Raw genomic sequence first — 16,882 nt, 5'->3', positions numbered from 1 at the left:
GTTCTTTAAGCAATATGAGGCTAATAGGGCCAAATGCAAAATGAAAACAAGCAAGTTTGATTCCAGGTCCACTTTTTTCTAGAAGTTCACTAATCTTAACACACTATTTAACTCCAGTGAAAACCACCTTCCACACATTTTTCATACACAGAATACAGCTGTAGAAAGGGAGAGAGGGTGGACACATGAATAATGCTATACATGGATATCATGTGCTGTTTTGTCCATTATCATGCAGGAAGCTGGCAACAGCTTTTCACATAGCAAAATAGTCATGTGTGTTCTTCACAGATGATAGTATACAGATGCACAAAGGAAACTTGCGATAATGGCCTTGCGTCCACCTAATGAACTTAGTTTTGGGTACCATGTTTGAAAGCTACATCCATGTTGACTCTCAAGTCTAACAGATATTTTAAAAAATATTAGTAATAGTAATTTATATTGCTTTTCCATGTCTTTTTAAAACAAGAAACTTCTTAGCACACTGAGATAAACATAGCAAATGTAGCTAGCATATTACAGACAACATGTCTATAATTAAATTCTTTATCAAGTGAACAGGCACTGAAAGAAGCAAACTGATATCCCACACCAATGAAACTCACTCCAGAGTTTATACATGCAACACAGAAAAACAAAAACATTGTCAACTCCACAACGAATACTGTGCACAGCTTATTATTCTCACCTGAATAGCAATCATCCTAGAACGGGGTTTGTTTTTTGCTGCAGACTTATTAGTGGTTTCCATTTTAGTAACAGAGTCACATCCAGCTTCATTACTATTATTTTCAATGTTATCAGGATTATTTTCACAAGAGCAAATGTCAGACAATGCTGACAGTTGCACCTCATCTTTCGCCACAAGAATATCTTCGCCATCCTCGCTTGATGTCACTTCTGGATCAATATCAAGGAAAGCATCTGGATATAAATAATTAGATTGCTCCAAAATATCTAGCATTTCAGGAATCGTTGGCAACGTTCTCTCATTCTGATATTCTGACTGAATCTCATTCAGAAATATTGGGTGGCTTTGGGGTAAAGCTGAAGGCAAAGAGGCATCTGGCATAGGCAGTGATGCTGCTATCATGTCAGTTACCGGAGTGGAAAGGGAGTATGTGGGAACGAATGGACTAAAAGTGGAATGGCTGGTAGTCATATATTCCAGAGTATCATGGGCTGGAGTATTAGTAGATACTGACACATAAGGATTGTTAATATATGAGGTGGGCTGGAACTCTTTAGCAGCTGGGTTTAAACGTGGTTTGCTGTTTTCTTGACTATGAAGGCTTGCCGAAGAAGTTTCTTCATTTTTAGTCCTTTCTGCAGCTCCGGTGACATCCGCATTTTCCTTCAGCATCACCGAATGTTTCATCAAGCCAATAAGGTTGCCAATCATAACAAAACGTAGAGATTCCAGAAGGAAAGATTTCAGACCACCAGCATCCTCCACTATTTTACGAGTGTCCGCAGGAAAGTGTTCATACTCTCCAACTAACAGTGGATTATCAATTTCCATGGGGCCATGTTCTTCCAAGATTTGAGAAAAATAGCTGTGAAAGCAATCAAAGTCATATCTAAGTTCGAGAGGAAGCTGTGCGATCACAACTCATTTAACGTTTTAGCTACCAATTTATACATGACAAAAGAGGTTTGAAAACACCTTCCGATCTCACGTCAACATTTTATTTTATGTAAATTGATAGAATAATGTTGTCACCCTAAGCACCAAACCATGTCTTATGATGCCCAAGACCATCATGCCAACTTGTCTCCCCCTCACTGGGGACCAACAGGCATTTTAAAACACCTTTGCCAACTTGAACAAGCAGGAGTCAATGCTTTGGGTGGCAATGATTAAAACTGCATGAGTTTCAGGTGCAAACATGTCAAGGAAAAAGGAACTAGAGATGCACACCAAAGAGAGGAACGCCTCAGAGAAGAAACACATGGGAAAGGAAGTGCCCCATCGTATTTCCAATGCCTGTCCCCTAAAACGTTCACTTCCCACGTTTCTTGCTTTCTTCAGCAGCAAGAAGGTAGAAGTGAATGTCAGGAAACAAGAGAATTCTGTTAGTGCTGAGTAATCAGTACCCAAGTATAACCATTAGTAATCATAGGAAGATTTCAATGTCAGGAAAGTCTGAAACACAAGCTCTTGTTCCTATGCCTTACTGCTAGCACCTATGTGCTCAATCCTTAAACTGCTTTTGAAACCCGGGTGAGTTAAAGATTCCATTTGGGAGCTCGGGTGGGAGCAGACTTGAGAGGAAACTCTGAATCCCAATCCTCCTCCTCCTCTAGGAATGGGGATGATGCCTATATCCAAGGGACCCCAGCTCTACCTTCGTTATTTTTCTGTTTGTTGGAAAATAAAGAAGGAAAAGGAAATGGAAACATACTCGTATAAGCTTTCACACGTTGGGTCTGGGTAATTGTCCAAAATTCTCTGGTAACTGCTACCGGAGGAAAAATTATTATACAAAGCTTCAAATATCGCCACCTGCTCATTAAGACCATCTGGGATTCTGAAAGGGTCACGTGGATTCGTAAAACTGTTGGGAAGACAAAGAACAGACTTTAAGAAGAGCAAGCTCCTTATGAATGGAAAGCTCCCAACTCACAGTGAACAATAAAAAGCTCAACAGCCGTTTTATTTGTTTTAGGCATAGGCCGTAACAATAACAAAGAGACATGCTTTCAAGCATAAGATGAAGATTAGAATAAAAATAAACTAAGACAATAAAAAACAACCTCAGCTGTACAATTTACAGTCAATAATAGGAGCACTGACATAGTCTGGATATTTTGCAGCTGTAAGGGCAACAGTACGTACTTTCCGGGTTACCTTATTAATATCTGCAAATAAATGCTCTATTTGCTATCTGTCTGACCATTAAATTCAATTCATCCCACCAGGAATTACAATAGGAACATCCTTGTTATGTCACCAGAGATGGAACATTGAGTTATATTAATGTGGGATATTCTCTGTAATGGCTTCTCAAAAATACAATGGCAGAGATTAACAGGAATATTATAACAATGTGTCTCTGGAACTGCCAGCAGCATTTGAATCTGGAGTAAAGGATTTCCTCAGGGGGGGAAGGACAGAGGTTCAATAAATAGAATTCGTCATGTTTAAATATTATCATGGCACATCTTAAACTTGGTTACAAGGCACATTGCACTTGCAAGTTGTCATGGATTCTGGTCTTAAACTATTTGCAGGGACATAAGGCTTAATTAATTAGTCCATAGAAAAACCCATATTGCACCTCTCTTATTCCCAGTCACTGATTTAATCAATAGATGAAGAAAGAATACAATGGGTTTCATTTCTCAAAAGTAACATTTTTCAGGTATCTCTGTCTCCCAAGATACTGGAAAAACATTAAGTTTTAACAATGAGGAATTAAGATGTTCACATCTAATACCCCCAAACTAAGAGGGTAAAATTCAAGCTGTCTGGTTAACAATTTTATTGTCTGATTAGTAAATTTTATTTTTCAGTTTTCTTTATTTAAATACACTGTGACAATTGCAGTTCAAAGGCTTAAATCTCCTTTTTATAAAACATCACTGTGTGGTTCAGGTGCCATAAAAAAGAGGCACATGCATAACACCCTCATTAGAGTCAAAGGAATTTAACAGTGTACTAGTGTTCTCATAGGTAAGTCCCATTGAGTTCAACCAGACATACTTCCAGGTAGGTTAGTTTAGGATTGCAGCCTAAAGGTGTTTTGGCAAGAGCGTGCTCCATGCATTTTTTTGTGCCAGAACTTACAAGGTGCTTTCTTCTGAAAATATATTGTCTTCCTCTCGAGTTACTGTACCAACTCCACCAGACAGGACTAAAATAGACTAAATCAACAAAGAAAGAATTGAAACTTGTTACATAATGACACGTAAAATTTTAAAACGAAGTAATCCATCTTCAGAATTCAACAGACTCGTTTATATAATCCTTTTTCTCTAGTTCACATTTATTCAATGCCCCCCCCCCACCAAAAAATGTGGTTTGGCAGTGTGATTGTAAGAAAAGTAGATCGCTCCACAATATTCAACTGTGCCCTCCACTCACAGAAGGTTCTTTGTTACAGTGAAGCTTCTCTTCAAGGAAGGAGGGAGGCCATTTTCACTGCTTCCCTCTTAAACCCCCTCCCCCCCCCACTCCAAATCTGTTCTACGGATAGGAAGACCACTTGGAACAACATGGGAGGTGGCACTGGCATTGGGGTGCAGGAGAAAGGGGGAATTAGAGAAAACCAGCTCCTCCTCCTCCTCCTTTCTATCCCCAGGAGCCACCTCTGGAGCAGAGAGCCTTTTAGCAGCAGTGGGACGCAGCTGGATACATACCCAATTTTATTATTCAAAACTAGAAATACAAAGCAGGAAGAACACTATTCAATCCACAGTGACTCTTTAAACCTGCAGCATACATTTTTCTCCAAATCTACTGTTCTGCTTGTATGCAAAATTATGTTGATAATAGACAGGAACATAAGAAGCCGCCTTATATCACAACAGACTATTAGGATGAACAAGATCACTACTATCCACATTGACCAGCAGCAGGTCTCCAGGATTTCTGAGAGGCAACATGACCAGTCCCACCTCCTCCTACTGAGCTATGGCCTTTTCCCCAACTGATTAAAAACTAAGGAGCTGGCGCATGCTGCTCAGAAGTCCCAGTCTCACCTGGGCCCAAGGTTTGTTTTCTTCACATCAAACCACAAGGGGTAAACCAAGCTCTGTTCTTGGCTTGCTGGTCATGGCCTGGTTGGAGAGAGGCAAATCACATGCCTAGCTTCAGATGATGTGACGAAGCCAAGGCGTGTGGTTTGCTGCTTCTGGCATGGCCAGGGACATGGGAGGGGCAAAGTAGGGACATCTAAGCAGCATGCACTACTAGCACACTGCTCGTTTGCATTTCAGTTAGCTAAACATCAGCTATGGTCTAACTTGGCATGTGAACCAGGCCTGAGGAAGTCAAGAAAGAGTGAAGGAGAGAAGAAATTGAAGAGAGAACAGTACATAGGCATTTACTAGCTTTGCTTCTTTTGCTGCATTCTACCAGCATGGACTCCTTTAAAGAAATAAAGATATACCTTTGGTTCCTTTGCCTTCTTTCGGTTTCTGTTTTTAACTTTGATAGTATTATTCTAGACAGAAAAAGAGATAGTTTAGTAGTGACCACCACCAGGAAAAAATATTACCATAACACTGCACATTCTATTTCCATTCTTCACCTTACTAGCAAGGAAACAAAATCCCTATGTCTGTTTCCTCATTTCTTTTCTACTTTTCCCCTTCAGAGCAACATGACGCCGTGTATAACTATTTCAATAAGAGCTCATCAAGATGACAAACACCAAAACGAAATGATCGCCGTGTGGTGGTTCCTCCCCCTTTGAAATGCTCCTCCTTCAGACATGAGATTGGTGCTATCGCTTTACTTATTTTGGTGCTAAGTGGAAATACATATTGGTTTGCCCAGGTTTTTGCAGGAGACTGTTGAGCCTACAACGACGTTGCATGCCCTGCTGTGTACGTACGAAGGGTCCCTTAACGGATGCAAGAAGAACGGTCTGCAGGACAAGCCATGTCAGCAGAGACAGGGATACACGGTGTCTCTAACAAGCTAATAAGCAACATGATAAACACCAGAAATTTGGTGAGTACTCAAGATTCCAATATCCCGTGACTGGGCTGAAAGGGGTTTGGAACAGGTTTAAGTCTTTCCATGCCATGTTATCATCCCCACTGCACCTCAGAACACCCCTTTTGGGGGTCTTTCACTAGCGTGAAGTCCCACTGGCTGAGCTGTGGTGAGGGGCACTCCAGCAAATCTCTGGCTCAGCTACGGTGAGACTTGTGCCCTGGCCCAGCTGGCAAAGCCAAAAATCTCCTGAATGAAACGTTCTCTCATCCCGGCGGACCGTGGGCTTGGACTGCGCAGTAACTCTGCAATAAATGTATGTTATAAAAGCAGCAGTGCAATATAAGGGGAATGCTCTAACTAAGTATATTAGAAAGGTTTCTGATTGCAATGTATTTGCTTCCATTTCAAGAAAGGGATAAACATAAAAACTTACTGAGGCAGTTGCATTCTCTTCCTTCCTTATTACAGTATACCGATTATCTATTTTTAAAATAAATTTTATTTTAAAAAACAAAACAAAAATCTAAGACAAAAGCACAAAGCTCTAAACAGTTTTGAACAACTGCGCCGTAACTTTAGTAAATAGCCCTGTCCTCTCGCGGTTGTGCATATGCTTTAAATCATTATACTATATAGAGATATCTAACCATGTTGGCCAAATAATTACAGTACTTTGATAAGAGGCCTGAGTTCTTACAACAGAGTATAGTTTTAGCTGCTTAAAGCAAATGGTTCTGAATCAGAAGAAACTTGTCTATATCCTGCTGAAATCAGTACAGTTGTACCTTGGTTTTCAAATGCCTTGTGACTCGAACATAAAGGTAAAGGGACCCCCGACCATTAGGTCCAGTCGTGACCGACTCTGGGGTTGCAGCGCTCATCTCGCTTTGCTGGTTGAGGGAGCTGGCGTACAGCTTCCGGGTCATGTGCCCAGCATGACTAAGCCGCTTCTGGCGAACCAGAGGAAGCTGAATGTCCAACACGGCTTCCGCAGCTTCCGATTGGCTGGTTTCTGAACTTTTTCGGAAGTCGAAAGGACTTCCGGAACCGATTCCGTTTGAGAACCAAGGTACGACTGTACATGTTGATGACTAAAGTGATACTGAATACATAAACCACCATACACAGCAACCAACTCAGAACCCGCCCCATAAAGAAAGCAGCATCTCCCCACAACTGCAATTAGAAGGATAATGGAGCATGGGGTTTCGCATTTCCTTCCCCACGTGGGCTGAACCACCTGCACAGAACCTACAGTTCACCTGGTCTGAATCCTTTCATTGCTGCCCACCACTGTTCCCCTCACAAAATCTATAGAAGTCACTGATAAAGTTAAAGGGATAATAAACTCCCTTTGGTCATCCTAGTATGCTTACCCATGTTATCAAAATAGTCATCTAAGTATTGAAGGAGAGGTGGAAAATTCTCTCTGTTCTCTTCTAAGAGCCATAAAAAACACCGAAGTTCTATCAACGACAGCTCATCTATCATATCTGGAGATGTGCAGGTGAACTCCCTGCCTAGTTTAATGCCATATTTCTCATTCCACAGCACTGCTATGAAGTCAAGATCAAGCTGTAAGATGCATGTTCCATACTTGGCAAAAAACTGTTTTGTAGCTTTTAAACCTGGAAAAATAAATATAAATTATAACACCCCAAAGTAGATTCACATCACAGAATATATTTTGCCCTCTAGGGCAGACATACACAAGGATTTGACCTGCTTACATTTCAAAGAAGCATTTTTTGGGGTAGATCTCCAAGAATTAGACCAACTAGATGGGGGATAGTATAGTGAAAAACTTATTATCTGGAACTTGTTAAAATTACCAGCGCCCACCCCAAAGCTGGGGCAGGGACAATGACACTAGGAGCCATTGCTCTTTGCAATATGTGGGGAGAGAAGTTGTGAATACTATTGTTGGGTTCTATCCAACAATACCCTTCTGTTCACAGAAAGGTTTCTGATCAAGTGAAGGCATTTGCTAATGGAAAGGAGGAAGCCATTTTCACCAATTCCCCTCCTCTCTGAAAATCTGCTCTGGAGGGTTGTGGGACCATCTGGAAGAGCACAGAATGTAGTGTGTATGCAGGGAAACTCAGAGAAAATCACCTCCCTCTCCTGCCACCAAGTCATTCATAAAGGCCTCTGCCAGATGAAAAGTCCATCTGGATTGAGCCCACTGAGAGCTGGCTATGGATACAAGTATCCTATCACAAAGTAACAACAAACAAAACTGATCCACACACCTGTCATAAAGTTGTCTGCCTGAACAGTATGAGAAACTGCAAAGATGCAAAAGCAAAACTAGCAGTGTGCTAAAAGCAGGCATAGGCAAACTTAGCCCTCCAGATGTTTTGGGACTACAACTCCCATCAACCCTGACCGCTGGTCCTGTTAGCTAGGGATGATAGGAGTTGTAGTCCCAAAACATCTGGAGGGCCGAGTTTGCCTATGCGTGGCTAAGAGTGAAGAACAAATGAGCATCTTGCTTTGAACGTCTTCTCAGCAAACAATTCTAAGCAGGACATGTGCAGTCTAATATATTGAGACTATTTTGAGAATATTAAAGGAGCATAATAAAGCTTGGAAATTAGTACAAAAAATAAAAATAAGGAACAAGAAGTGCATTGGAAATGTAATTATTGCTACCCAAATTTTGCTTGTAAAAAACTGAAAACAGCAATGATCAAAACTTTGGAATATTGTAGGAAATTACAGTGCTGGCCAGCAAGGGCATAAATTTTCCAATTACCTATATCCTTGCTTTTGATACTTAAAGCATAACCTTATGCTTTAACTATAAATATAAACACAGAGAGATTTGTTGATCAGAATTATTTACAAATCCAGTTCCTAACTTTTATTTTCCAGATCAGCTGCAATTGCAGCCAGCTCTCATATCTAATGTGAACAAACCTAATAGATAAATGCTCAAGAGTTAAAACCCTGTAATGGAACTAAGCCTCAGTTTTATGTTACAGTATAACCACAAATAACTTACTCTTACCATTACTATCAAGATGTTTCATTAAGTCGTGTAGTCTAGGATCCACTTCTTCAAGCTCACTTAAAACATGAACAAAAATTCTTGTCGCCACTCTATTATTTTTGTCAATTACGGAGCTTACAATCTGATCCATTACTTCAACTGAGGTTACACAGTTTGTTGAAAACCGTGTGTGGTCCGCTTCGCCAATTACCCACCACGAAAACAGTTCATTAAGAAGTTTGAAGCCATCATGTACGCCTCTCCGTATTTTCTCAAAATTCTGCATAATAAGCTGCAGGACTCTATCCCCAGCAAAATAATTCTTGTGAACAAGACCACCACCGCTCCCTAAGATTAAAAAGCAAAAACAAAACCGTGAATGCCCAGATACATAACAGAAACGCAGGACCCCGGGGGGGGGATCAAGGTATTCTCAATACAGGTATTTACTGTCACATACCTTTATCACTGTCATCATTTGATATAGAGTCTGCTGTGTGAAGCACTTCTGCAAAGTTCCCTAGTGACAGTAAAGCGTCTTCTTTCATTAATTTCCTCTTCAATTTCCTATCCTGTTTTTTCTGTAGGGTCCTAGAACTGACACAGTCAACTTAAAGTGAAGCCTTTTATTTTTAAAAGCAATTGGACATTTTTCAGTTGAAATGTAAATATTCAAGACTACTGCTCTTTCAGGAAAAATAAGTCTCCTGGCCTGTTAATATATGACAGAAGCTCCCGAAAGAGAGCTGCCTGACTGTATCAATCATAGCAGACACATGAAGACGTAATCCAGCAGCAATCCTTATGTGAAGGCCATCACAACACTAAATGCGAACAGGCCTTCAAGTATCCAAATATATATTCAGGATTGTATCCAGTAAGGTCTTTCCAGCAAACAAAAGTCTCCCTTAACCAGAAAACAAGATAAGAGACCATTTTGGCCAATTTCCCTTACCCTACTCTGAATATTTCCTGCCTTGGACAACAGGTGGCGATACAAACCCCCATGTTCTTCAATGAGACTACCATCTTGTGTCAGCCGCTCTGAAAACGAACTGCTAGTATTATATGACTAGCTAGGAAACTTACCTTGTGCATTCCTGTTTAACAATGGGCCTTGGAGGATTCTTGCTTTTTATTTTATCTTCATACTAAGAAGAGAAAAGAAAAATGGGAGCTTCAAAGATTTATTTTCTGTAACAGTGCTTTATTATAATTGTGGAAAATAAAATACTGTTTTGACATTAGGTCAAAGCAAAGAAACGATAATGAAATTTATATAGTATGACAACAAATTTGGAAATGTTCAATGCAGGTAATAATAAAGGTTTCTTTTCATCTAATTCCATTTCTAGTATTTATATTATAAAAAATACCAACCAGAAATCAATTCTTACCTCACATTTGATTAAACCAGAGGAGCTGAAGACAGCAATATTAGAAATGAGACCGCTACAATCTGGAGTGAAACATAGCTCTCGAAGGAAGTCCTGTGGGTGTGAGAAAAAGGACTTGTGGGTAGCATTTCGCTACAGAGGCTACAGAAGTAAAGCATTAAACATTTGATGTTACCTTTTCAGTTTTATCTGTATATCTTGCTGCTTTCAACTTCTTCCAACAGCTTACATGAAACTCCACTTTACATTGTTCACAGCAGGTAACACGTATAAAACCCTAAAGTTTGGAGATCACAGATAAGTGAGCACTGTGAGTTCAACAGTAAGGCACCATTTATATTAGGAAAATTCAAAACATATTTCACATAAGCCTCTTAAGAGAAAGTGCACCTAAATTAAAAGTATCTGAAGATCCTTTTCAACAACCTTCATATTACCTTGAAATCTGGGTCGCTAAAATAGATTTTTATTTTCTGCGCTTGGCACTGCTGGTAGCGACAAACTGCATGTGGAGCTGGAGGAAATCTGCATTCTTCAATGTGATCTTGCAATATAACCTATGAAGCAGCAAAGCAAGTTAAATAGTGTAGCATCTTCCCTGGAAATTCTGTACTACCAAGTGTGCATGTTTATAAATGCAGTCTCATCGAGCAGAATACTGAATATTCATCATTTCCCCGACTTTCAATTTCTTCCACTTTCTATTGTTTACCACCCCACAGAATATCAGGCTGCCTGTTAGGTAGGAAGGAATTCAACCCATCTGTATGAGGCCAGGCTTTCAAAGTTGACTACAGTGATGCAAGATGAAGTCACACAGTACTGCTCATAGATTCACAGAATCACAGAGTTGGAAGGGATCCCATGGGGCATCGACTCCAACCCCCTGCAATGCAGGAATCACAGCTAAAACATCTCTGGCAGATGGCCACCCAAGCTCTGTTGATAAACCTCTAACGAAGGTTTCCAAAGTAGTCTATTCCGCTGTCAAACTACAAACAAAGCAAATGGGTTTATTGCTCTTTAATTTTGTTCTGTGAGGAAGGGGCAATCTCAGTGATGAAGGTGCAAATAAGTGAATGGTAATTGACCTAAATACAACTTCTGATGCCAGTACAATTCAGCTGATTAACCGAGGTATTCTACAAAGATCCCATATTCAGTGCAGCGGGCAAGTCATTCAAAAGACTTCCTTGCCATTCAGGGACCCTTAGCAAGTATTTAGATCCCCAATTGCTAAAGGCAATCCTTATACAGTGGTACCCCGCAAGACGAACGCCTCGCGAGACGAAAAACTCGCAAAACGAAAGGTTTTTTCGTTTTCGAGTTGCCTCGCAAGACGAATTTCCCTATGGGCTTGCTTCGCAAAACGAAGCTTGCCCCGGGGACAGCGGGTCTTCTCTTTTGAAGCAAGGGGCAGTGGGGAGAAGCGATCTTCTCCCCGCAGCCCCAGGTCCGGGGACAGCGGGAAGCGTTTCCCGCTGCCCCCGGACCTCTTTTGAAGCAAGGGGCTGCGGGGAGATCGCTTCTCCCGGTGCTCCGAAGCGGGGCGGGGGGGCGGGAGCACCTGCCCCAGCCACCCCGCTTCGGAACGCTGCTCCGAAGCCGGGTGGGGGGGCGGGAACACCTGCCCCAGCCGCCGGGCTCCGGAGCGCTGCTGCGAAGCCGGGCGGGGGGGCGGGAACACCTGCCCCAGCCACCCCGCTTCGGAACGCTGCTCCGAAGCGGGGCGGGGGGGCGGGAACACCTGCCCCAGCCACCCCGCTTCGGAACGCTGCTCCGAAGCGGGGCGGGGGGCAGGAACACCTGCCCCAGCCACCCCACTTCGGAACGCTGCTCCGAAGCGGGGCGGGAACACCTTCTGAAGGCGGGCGGGGGGCGAAAGTCTTTGTCCCCCCTGCCTGCCTTCCCAGGGGCTTTTAAATCGCCCCGGACAGCGGAGAAGTCCTCCGCTGTCCCGGGTTTTTTTTAAATGCTGGGGGTGGGAAGAAAAGCCCTTGTCCCCCCCCCCAGCCTTCAGAAGAGGTCCAGGGACAGACTGTCCCCGGACCTGGTCTGAAGGCGGTTTCCCTAGGAACGCATTAATTGATTTTCAATGCATTCCTATGGGAAACCGTGCATCGCAAGACGAAAAACTCGCAAGACGAAGAGACTTGCGGAACGAATTAATTTCGTCTTGCGAGGCACCACTGTACTGGAAAGGATGGACAGAGTCACACATTCAAACACGCTCACCTCCACTGAAGATGAATGCAAGATTCTCTGCTTTACCAATTTGTTCCTTGATGTAGTCCTCAGAATATAGACAGAACTTATCCTGGACAGCCACCACACAAATGATATACAAACTGGGTTTGGTTTGGCTTCGTTTAGCTTTACAGGGTAACAATCTTACTTACCTGAAATTTTTCTGTTCTTGTCTCTTCAATAACTATGGAAGTTGTAGGCCACGTCAATACACCAGGCACAATCTTATGACTAACCATGGTCTTTGATTTCAAAAACTGGTCCAGAGCTTCTGAAAACCTATCGTGTACGCCAAAAGACTCAACGTCACATGCTATATCCAAGCATCCCTAGTGCAAGCATGTTTCGTGTTTAGGAATCCAATGAAATATGAGTGTCATTCCTCTCCCCAGAACCCCAAACACAATTGGAAAATGGGAAGTAATTGTGGCTGGTTTAATTTTTAGCTCTGGCTATTTATTTATTTTATATACCGCCCTATACCCAGAGGTCTCAGGGCGCTTCACAGAAAAGATCACCATATATAAAATCAAAATAAGAACAATAACCCAATTAACACCCCCCTCAAAAAAGAGCCTCATTTTAAAAGGGTATAGGATGTCAATCAGGTCAACTTGATTGGTTGAAAAGGAACATTTTTGCCTGGCGCATAAAGGTGTATAATGAAGGCGCCAGGCGAACTTCCCTGGGGAGAGCATTCCACAGATGGGGAGCCACTGCAGAGAAGGCCTGATCTCGTGTTGCCACCCTCTGGACCTCTCGAGGAGGAGGAACACAAAGAAGGGCCTCAGAAGATGATCTCAGGGGCCAGGTAGGTTCATATGCCTTTCTAACAGGAGGTAAACATCAACTCTGGATTCCATAGTCCTTTTCAAAATGAAGAGGCAGCTCAAGTTAAGCATGCTCACTCTCCCTCACCTTGACACAGTAGTGCAGCGGTGAGGGCTGCTGCGATTGTTTACTCATCTTGCTTGCTTCCTGATCTGTTTTGGCAACGGCTGCTTTCCCTAGAGCAGGGGTGGCCAACTCCCAAGAGACTGCGATCTACTCTCAGTGTTAAAAACTGGCAGTGATCTACCCCCTCTTGGGGGCTTCAGGCCCATTTTTTTTAGGGAGGAGGAAAGTCCGTGATCTACCACAGATGTCCAGTGATCTACCAGTAGATCACAATCTACCTGTTGGACGTGCCCTAGACCAAAAAATCCAGGCAGCTTCTCACAAGTTATCAGAGGGAGTAGAAATCCATTTGCTAGGGGAAAAACAGCCACTGAGGGGAAGCGGAAAGCAAAAGCAGCCTGAACAACAGGACTGGCTTAGAATCCCTCTTTGTCAGAAGAGCAAGCCATGGGGGAGTCTTCTCCACCCCATGTTACTTGAACTGCATGCTGTAAGTCAAACACCTCGACCAGGGGTCAATACAGAGGGAGGTTTGATTATGAGTGACCCCTACAGCTTAAACAGCAGCAAGCCATCAAGCAAAACTGTTGACTATCACATTTCTTTCCAATTTGATCAAAGGCCACAAGCATATTTTTAACTCTCTCACTAAACATATATTTCATCTCAAATAAGCCTGCCTTCCTGGAGAGCAGTATTAGTGGACAACTGAATAGGTAAATGGAATTTCTGAATTCCTCCCTAAGAGTTCACACATATGATAGAAAAGTTTTGTCCTCTTTGGTCCTCCACTCTGACTATTCTTCTCTAGTGCGATCAGAGTAAATGTGAAATGGACAAATTCAAGAGGTGCAAGAACTGTCCTCAGGCAAGGTATTTAAGTGATCAGATTTTTAAAGAACAAATGAGCTCAATTTCTAAAATCAACATATTATACTCACCTATTTTGTCTCAAATATACTTTTCCAATTCCATAATGTGCTAAGCAATCAAATCTCACTTTCTCATACTTCTCAATTATGTTATTGAAATGGTCTTTGGCTTTGGTTAGTTCCTTTGAAAACAAATGAAACGGTTTGATAATAATTTCAAACACAATCAAAACAGCAAAAGGCAAAAGAAATATAAAGCAAAAATAGTTACAGCACACGACGAAGATTTCAAGACTTCTTGGGATAGCATGTTAAATGCTTACCATAAAGGTAAAGTCATTTTAAAATAACTGAGGTTGAGAATTTTGAGAATGACATCTGATGCCTTCATAGATACGGTAAATCAGACCCATTTTTGTTTTCAATACGTGCAGTATACCACAAAGGCTACTAATACCACAAGGATACAAAAGGCTTCCGAAGTAAAATAAACTAATACATTTGCCTTCCATGACTGCATTTCAGCAAAAAATATAGGCACCTATGGGACAGAACTATGCATGATTGAAAGTTTTTCTTGGAAATTTCCACCATAGTGACGTGAACTGCAGAAGTAGGCTACTTTTAGATTTTGAAATTTAAATGTGGACTTCCCTAGTGCATGATAAAAATGTTACATAATCTCTGTCTCATGTCAGGATAGCAGTCATTAAGTTTCCGGACTCCTTGCCTACAGGTCCTTGGATTCTTGAGTTTCGTACTCTGTTTTAAATAAAACAATATCCCCATGACTGCACACAACTCACTGAACATATGGATGAAATATTTTTTCAAACTGAAGAAGATTATTTATACAATACATTTGCATATGGGTTCAACTTCATGATTTCAAGTTTTGAAATTTGTTACAAATAAAAAAGATGGCATTTCCCTGCAAACAGTTTAGATGGGAACAAGTTATTAGTTCCTGTGCTGGCTAAGTCAGCAGCCACCCACTGTTCTAGTAAGACATTGGCAGGAGGGCCCTGGCCAACACGTAATAGCTTGAATCTTACCTCAGGCTGCCCTATTCCAAGGAGAGCAGTAGCATAGCCATAGAGGATGACGACATAATCAACAACAGCAAACTTCAATGGCTGCATCAAGTTTAAAAAATAATAATAAAGAGAAGACAAGAAAAAATGGTTTGTCATTAAAAGTCACATCCTCAAGTTAACAAAACTTGACAGAAAGAATTGTATCCATTGGAACCTGTACTTTATATACATTCAGTTTCTGTCTGCTCAACTTTGTTCATAATACTTTGTTCATAAATCTTTAACCCAACATTTTGCAAACACCTAGGGTGATATACAACCAGGTCGTACTAAAGAGTAGACTGAAATCAATGGAGTTAAGTAACTGCCCACTGATTTCAATTAGTTTATGCTGATTATTTCTAATGTTGGATGCCACCCTTAGCCTTACAGAGAACTGAATCGTAGAAATAAGTTACTTTGCCTTTATAATTTACTATGACACAGAAATTAGAAAGACAGTTTCCCTTTGTCTACACAAAATGCACAAAACCTGGAAGATGGATTTCAGAGTCACTGAAAAAACATTTTGCATATTTCCTGTTCTGTTTTCCAGAAATTTCAATTACTTAGCACAATATAATAGTGGATGTACTTAATAAAACTAACCTTTACCCTTTTATTAGGAATGCTTAAAAGAACCGTAAACATATACAGAAGGTAAAACTTATCTTGAGCAGACCATGGCATTCTCCCTATTACCTTTAGGTTGGATGGATCTAGAACACTTAACAATCGTGCAAAGGATTGTTCAGCATTGTGAAAGCGCTGATCCATCAATGATGTACATCCATCTTCTACAGTACTCTTCAACGACAGTATTAGTGTCCCCTGCAGAAATCAACAAGGGACAAATGTTGTCTTTGTTTCCTTTATCAAAACATTATGCTTATCAAACCAGTAATACATGTTGTTTAAATTTAATATTTCACATTTTTATTTCTTACCTAAATGTTAATTCTGTAGCAATCCTAGGGAGCTAAAATGGCACACAAACTGTAACACAAACAAACCCAGGAGACCTTGAGACTATTCAAATAGTCCCTACAAAATATGTACTATGCCAAGCTGGTAACATAGATAAAAGTCAATGGGGGACGGGGACAGAAACAGGTCACTCCCATGATCTGACTATTCTGTTTATAAGGACCCACTTGTCCCTTTCCTCCAGGAATAAGAGCAGGGCCAGGATGCCACTGTCCACTAAGAAGGAAGAACTTTCATGACAAATTCAATGTTTCTTACCCCTGCTCCCATTTCAGACAAACCCACCCTGTTCCTTACAGAAAGAACTGTACAATCGTTAGCATATAGCTCTCTATCATCTCAATTTGGATTGCAGTCTGGTCTGAAGACTACTACGAACATAACATGCAATTAAGAGTGGGTAAAGACTTATGCAGCTGGCATAATGTATTGTGGTCTTCCCCTGGACTTCAGGCTAGGAAGAGATCCCAGCTGAGACTAGGAAACCTGCCAATAAGGGCTTGTGTCCAATGCTGCACCCGTGGGGTTCCGCTGGCACAAAAGGACTTCCTCTCCTTCCTCCACGTGCCCCCAAAATATATTCCAGTGTCCCTGAACCCCCAAGAGCTGATTTTGAGCACACCCAGGGGACAGAAGAAAGCTCCACTGCAGGCATGGATGTATAGCACACCAGTGGAGCTGCAGTGTTAGATACAGCCCACAATTTTAAAAAAAGTACTTGGTGCTGTGTTTCACATGTG

General features: G+C 41.5%; 1 protein-coding gene across 2 annotated transcripts in view; it reads right to left on the bottom strand.

The window, feature by feature from the left end:
• TTC3 (tetratricopeptide repeat domain 3) overlaps window positions 1-16,882 on the bottom strand; it is a 74,508-nt gene that overhangs the window by 25,092 nt on the left and 32,534 nt on the right. For both annotated transcript variants that reach the window (XM_082221300.1, XM_082221301.1), the window contains exons 19-34: window positions 15,858-15,986; window positions 15,135-15,215; window positions 14,149-14,261; window positions 12,463-12,589; window positions 10,501-10,620; window positions 10,239-10,340; window positions 10,064-10,156; window positions 9,756-9,817; window positions 9,127-9,263; window positions 8,685-9,014; window positions 7,048-7,299; window positions 6,105-6,151; window positions 5,118-5,171; window positions 3,794-3,870; window positions 2,409-2,561; window positions 692-1,559 (exon numbers count right to left, since the gene is read on the bottom strand). In XM_082221300.1, coding sequence (XP_082077426.1) covers window positions 692-1,559; window positions 2,409-2,561; window positions 3,794-3,870; window positions 5,118-5,171; window positions 6,105-6,151; window positions 7,048-7,299; window positions 8,685-9,014; window positions 9,127-9,263; window positions 9,756-9,817; window positions 10,064-10,156; window positions 10,239-10,340; window positions 10,501-10,620; window positions 12,463-12,589; window positions 14,149-14,261; window positions 15,135-15,215; window positions 15,858-15,986 — 2,745 coding nt within the window. The remainder of the gene's footprint in view (window positions 1-691; window positions 1,560-2,408; window positions 2,562-3,793; window positions 3,871-5,117; window positions 5,172-6,104; window positions 6,152-7,047; window positions 7,300-8,684; window positions 9,015-9,126; window positions 9,264-9,755; window positions 9,818-10,063; window positions 10,157-10,238; window positions 10,341-10,500; window positions 10,621-12,462; window positions 12,590-14,148; window positions 14,262-15,134; window positions 15,216-15,857; window positions 15,987-16,882) is intronic.

The sequence above is a fragment of the Podarcis vaucheri genome (genome assembly GCF_965113315.1).
Source record: "Podarcis vaucheri genome assembly, chromosome: 4".
NCBI classification, from domain to species: Eukaryota; Metazoa; Chordata; class Lepidosauria; order Squamata; family Lacertidae; genus Podarcis; species Podarcis vaucheri.
The sequence above is the reverse complement of the archived record's forward strand: the minus strand, read 5'-3'. Positions and strand labels throughout refer to the sequence as shown.